Genomic DNA, 6,070 nt, shown 5'->3' with positions numbered 1-6,070 from the left:
TTATTTAATATTTTCCTTATTAATTTCATTAAAACCACAAAAAAAAAAAAAAAATGTTTTTTTTGTAAAAATTTATTTAAATTATAAGAATTGACCTATTTACCCCCTTATAGACTCTTTTCTTCCCTTTTTCGTACATACTTTCCAGCAAATTGAACAAAATCACATACACTGCTTCGCTTGTTAAGAATATCTAAAATAAAATGTAAAATGTGATAATTGATAAAATGTTAACAATTATTCAACAGTTAAGTTTATTGATGATCTAGATTATCTTTTAATTATTGAAAAGCGATTCAATTACGTATAATCGGCAAGGGAGTAAGTTTCAATAAACATACACGATACTGTTAAAATAACTAGAACTATTTTTCTACATTTATGATGATCTCAATTATCTTTTTCTATTGACATTTTGTAAGCCTTTTTAGAAATCACATTCCATCCAAATGGTTGACTTTGTCAAAATGCAGCAGTGTTGTAGGAGGAATCTTGTGGCCTACACTAGGAATCTCTAACCTGGATCGTGTCGATTGCATTTAAATAATAGAGAATGTTATAAGTACTTACTCGATGTGTGATGTAGTACAGCTGCTGGCCAGCAAAGTCCCAGATATAAGTCATATCTTTATTATCAATGGTCTGTGAGGTCTTTCCAGTAATTCTATCAACAACTCTTTCCTGAATTTCAGATGGAAGTGCTTGGCTTGATACTGATTAAATAAATTCAAATATTAGCAAAGTTCGGTAACAATATAATGAGGATAATACTTTGAAAATAATGATCACATAAACATGTGATCATGTGAAGGCAACAGTATTTAAAATAATAGTCAGACAATTATAAGTTTATCCATGTCGATCACAATTATCAACATTTCAACAAGAGACCCTAACATTAGAATGATACTGATTAAATAAGACTATCAAAGGTTGGTAACAAGATGATTTTATATAAAGTATACTATAAGGATAACACTTTGGAAGTAATAATATAACTATGATGGCAACACTGTTCAAAGTAATAGACAATTTTCTTTGAATAATCTTAGAGATTATATTTTTAAATTAATAAAGTTAATCTATGGTTATATTACTTTAAAATGTTGCAACAATAGCAACTATGGCTTGTTATCTTTATGGTTACAGATATGATAAAAATATGAATAAAATATTTAACTATGTATATTTCTTTGAATATTGATTAAATAATAACAACCTTCTTTGTGTTCTGCTTCTATTGGTCCTGACATCACATCACACTGTATACAAATATAAATAAATCAATTAATACCAATTTATGTAATACAAAAAACTAACTTTAGAAAGGATTGACATTTCAGCTCCATCATGGACACATTCTCAGAGATCAAGTGAACTAAAACATAAAACAACCAAAGTATAGGTAACAAGGAGATTACAAACATTTACCTGATTAACTCCTACATTTACATAAAACTAGAGCAAGTTAGCTTAATCATGAAATGATTAAATGATAATAAAATAATTTACAATTTATATGTTCAATAGACAATTAGTATATTTATTTAATCAATAAATTTTACTTCATTACCAAGTTAAGGTGTGCTCAGTGAGACATATCCAAACAGGAATTTGAATAGAATTGTGGAAAATGAGTCTGGTTTCTGTTTACTCAATGTTTTTGACACTTTTTCATACCCTAAATATTTTGATACTGTTCTATTTTTTAAGGATATCCTATCATAATTGTGTGTGCCACTGTTGCAAGTGTTCATATGGAATAAATTTTACTTTGATTGATGATGTGCCTAACTTCCTTTTTAATTGAACCAAGATAGTGATTGTTGTGATAGTGCTCTGCATAATGAGTCATGGTTCTTTAATTATTCTGTCCACAGAAGTTTTATTACAAATGAATGCTGCAAATGAACAACTGGATGAAAACATTTTATACTGATAGTTATTGTTGGACAACAGCAGCTACAACTTTCAGTACTCAAAAATAAATAGTGAAAATACACAATAATGGAAAATACACGCTAAAAGTTGTCAAACAGCGTCAACCAGATTGATTTATTTGTGACCTAATTACATTTTTTCAATTAGCGTTGTTGTCAACTTGCTTATATCTGAATTAAGTAGTCTCTATTTGATGTCCAGTAGTGAGTTAATAACTGATATCTTGCTTAATTTGAATGGTTCAAATTCAAATTTAGCACAAGATTCAACTTGTTCACCAACTTGCTCAAAGTTGTATGTGAATGGCACTACTGTTCAAGTTCAAGTTCAAAAGTACATTCATTCATAGTGGTCAACATACAGATACATAAATTATACATACTGTAAGTAAACAGAACTGAAATAAAATAAATAATAGTGACCATCAATGGGGTCAAGATTAGAAGTGAAACTTGTCTCACCATGACCCTAATGTTAAAAAAAAAAAAAAAAAACAAAAACAAAACAAAAACAAATAAATATAAATAAATAAATTAACTGTGATAATATTAATCATCATTGAACTGATTGGTTAATGCTACTGAGTAATTAGAAGCTCACATTAGAATTGGAATATTTTGTTTTGTTAAGTGATGGCTTCAAATTTTTTATAAAACATATCCATATATTTAATGTGTATGAAGGAAATATTTAAATTGATTCTGGGTAGTATTTCCTACAACTCAAACTTAGAACACAGCAATATGAAAGAAAGGACTACTATTTTTTTGTTTAATCATTTTGGAAGCTTCATTTGGAATATGTTTATATAGTCTCAAGATATAAAATATGATACAGGTCATGTAATATGATATTCATTCGGCACGTTTGCCAAGAATTGACAATAGCTAAAGTAATCACTTTCATATTTAATATGTAATAATCATTTACATAAAACTAATACATAAACCAAGTATCATTATGAAGATTAAGGAGTGGAGTTGTTGTATAAAGTATATTAAAAAATAGTACCACCACTCTTCCAATTTTTAACAGGATACTTTCTACATAATTTTGATAAGTTTACAGTAAGTATATTTGGATGTACCTTTGGTTTTTTTGTTTTCAGTTTTTCTATTCTTCTGTTGTTAGTTTGTATTTTCGTAAGCTGTTCTTGTTTAGGTGATCTCCTTATTCCTAGGCCCTGCTTAGAATTGTTTAAACTGTGTTTCAGCTTCAATGCCCCCTCGCTTTTTAACTCACTCCCTTTAAAAAGCTGAAATTTTACAAGCATCTCATCCTTTAAATGTAACCTCAAAAGCTATCTCTCTCTTTCCGTGGTTTAGTAATATTTTTTCCCTCTGTCTCCACCCACCCACCACACCCCTCTCTCTTTTTTTAATCAGGCTGGCCCTAAACTTATATATATTTTTTAAAAATTTGTATAAATTTTAACTTCGTTATTTTCTTTATTTTGCCATTATTATTCTGCTTTTAATTTTAAATTTTATTTACATAATATGTATATATATATGTAATATGTATATTGTGATTTCTTTTCTTTTGTTACTTGGTTTTTAATATTATTCTATCATTTTAATTTCTTTGTTAACCATTTATATTTCCTTTGTTACTTGTGTTATGTATTGAGGCTCCCTAATGTTTAGCTCCAGCTGGATGGACCACCCTCGTAAAATATTGTTGAAATAAAATCAAATAAAAACAAATTAGTTGCATATTTTATAGTTAAGTTTGTTTCATGATGTGTGAAAAACACATACAGCCTGATGTTGTCTTACCTCTAGTGTGATAGATGATTTTCTTTTTCTCCTTTTTTTGCTGAATGGAGAGAACACACGCCTAATTAATTTCTGGGTTCTCGTTCTTTTAGGCATGTGTGCTGGTGCTGGTGCTGGTAGAGGTGCTGGTTGAGGTGCTGGTAGACGTGCTGGTTGAGGTGCTGGTTCTGGTGCTGGTTGAGGTGCCGGTTCTGCTGCTGGTAGAGGTGAAGGTTCTGGTTGAGGTGCTGGTTGAGGTGCTGGTTCTGGTGCTGGTTGAGGTGCCGGTTTTGCTGCTGGTAGAGGTGAAGGTTCTGGTTGAGGTGCTGGTTCTAGTGCTGGTTGAGGTGCTGATTCTGGTGCTGGTTGAAGTGCCGGTTCTGCTGCTGGTAGAGGTGAACGTTCTGGTTGAGGTGCTGGTTCTAGTGCTGGTTGAGGTGTTGATTCAACTCCCTCTGTTTGATTACCTTTCAGTTTTAATTTCTCAGCAACTCTACCTTCTAATTCATTATCATATATCAGCTTAATCCGTTCACACTCTATAAAGATTTAAAATAACAGTGAAATTCATCAAAGCTCAAGTCATAACAAATAACAAAAGGATTTAAAGTTATATTGTTTCTTGTCTTACCGTCCATGTCCTCAGTTTCTTTCCACTTACAACCAACACCAGTAGTTTGGAAAGCAGTAGTCAAAACAATTCCATCGGTTGATGGTTCTGCTTCATTAAATCTGTGGAAATAACAGTCTAACACAATTTAGCATTACAAATTGTGTATGTGGGTCGAGTCGAGTGGCCAAGCGGTAAGGCAGGGTCGCTGCTATCTACAGCTTTAACATCGGCGCTGGTTCCAGTCGCTCCTCGTTTATGGTTCGGTTGGTAGAACCAAGTCTTCTTGGATAAGGACTTAAAAGGGAGGTCCAGTGTATACATCTGGCTCGTGTGCACTTTAAAGAACCCATTGCCTCTTTTGGAGGAGTAGGGGGTTACCCTGATGTTATGGTTCATTTCAGCCCCTGTCGTTGTGGAATGATGTGAACATTTATCTACCAAGAAGCGCCTCTTCACGGCTGCTAGGTAGTCACGGACCACGCCCATTTACAATTCAGCACAATGACGCTGCAAGTTATGGGTTATTCTCCTACCTTTACCTTTACCTTTATGTTAAAGTGGATATTGTAGTATAAGTGCAATGGTGGATTTTGAGGAGGGCATTGCAAGTATCTTCGTATGAATTATAGATTTCATATAAATTTGCAATTGATTGATTTATTGATGATTGGGCTGTGGCTTACATGAAGGAGTAGAGGTATGACTAATGAAAATTTGTACATTTTGAAACAATAATTGTTTTCATCCAGGTCCAGAGAATAACCCACTTCTGTGGCCATCATAATGTATTGTAATATATATAAAAAGAACATAAAAAAAAATTAACATTTAAGAGTACTAAAAAAGAAGAGTAATATGGCAACATTTATACCAAAATACATTGACAGATACTTCAGAAACTTACGGTTTTTCAAGCAAAGTGTTTACCAAACACGTTTTTCCAACGCCCTCCTTTCCAGTCACCATTAATCGTGCATGGTTTACTGTGATTTTCCCATCTTCCAACTCCTCATTAAAAACCTTCAGAGCTGCTTCTCCTCTAGCCATAATTACTTCTGGGACTGCAGTCCCTAATTTACATAGGCAAGAAGATAATGTTGCTCATCAATTATTAACAAAATATAGAGAAATTTTCAAATATGTTGGTTAAGTACAAATAAAATTCTTTAAAAAAAAATTTAAAATAATAAAGAAAACACAATCATATGGAAAATGCTTCGTTATTATAAAATTTCAAATAGTTGTTTATAACTAAAATTGAAAAAAATATAATTAGATATTGTGAAATAATTTGAAAACATGACTTGCTTACTAATATTATCATAAAATAATATCATCCCCATCATCACTGTCATCATCACCATAACCACAGCCACCATCATCATCATCATCATCATCATCATCATCAATATTTTATAAAATTAATATTACAACATTTGGAAGAAAGCAAATAATGGTATTATTATAATTTTCCAGTGCAACAAAACTTTGGTGATATAAAATAACAAAGCAGGTACATGGGATTGATGATGACCCACAAGGAGTAAACATCTGTGATGTACAATGAGCTTGACTGCAAGACATTATTTACAGCAGATAATATAATGAATTATTATCCAATTAATATAAGCAGGAAATAAAATTACATTGACCTACAGGTAATAAACAATAACATGAATAATTAAATTGTATTAACTGCTCACCTTGCAGAAGTTGCAAGACTTCTTCCTTGTGTTTTTCTCTATTTGTAGAATCATAC

General features: G+C 31.6%; 1 protein-coding gene across 1 annotated transcript; it reads right to left on the bottom strand.

The window, feature by feature from the left end:
* Nucleotides 1–76: 76 nt before the first annotated feature.
* LOC117123644 (protein TsetseEP-like) lies at nucleotides 77–6,064 on the bottom strand. The gene is made up of 7 exons (XM_033269647.1): nucleotides 6,015–6,064; nucleotides 5,216–5,381; nucleotides 4,330–4,430; nucleotides 3,720–4,237; nucleotides 1,220–1,262; nucleotides 571–713; nucleotides 77–193 (listed from the first exon to the last, which is right to left on the bottom strand). The coding sequence occupies exons 2-7, from the start codon at nucleotides 5,356–5,358 to the stop codon at nucleotides 77–79; spliced, it is 1,065 nt and encodes a 354-aa protein (XP_033125538.1). The 5' UTR covers nucleotides 5,359–5,381; nucleotides 6,015–6,064.
* Between the last annotated feature and the right edge of the window lie 6 nt (nucleotides 6,065–6,070).

The sequence above is a fragment of the Anneissia japonica genome, unplaced genomic scaffold (genome assembly GCF_011630105.1).
Source record: "Anneissia japonica isolate Jap-2015-1 unplaced genomic scaffold, ASM1163010v1 scaffold19111_len111038_cov115, whole genome shotgun sequence".
NCBI lineage: Eukaryota > Metazoa > Echinodermata > Crinoidea > Comatulida > Comatulidae > Anneissia > Anneissia japonica.
Note: the sequence above shows the minus strand (reverse complement) of the source record. Positions and strands in the feature narration are given on the sequence as shown.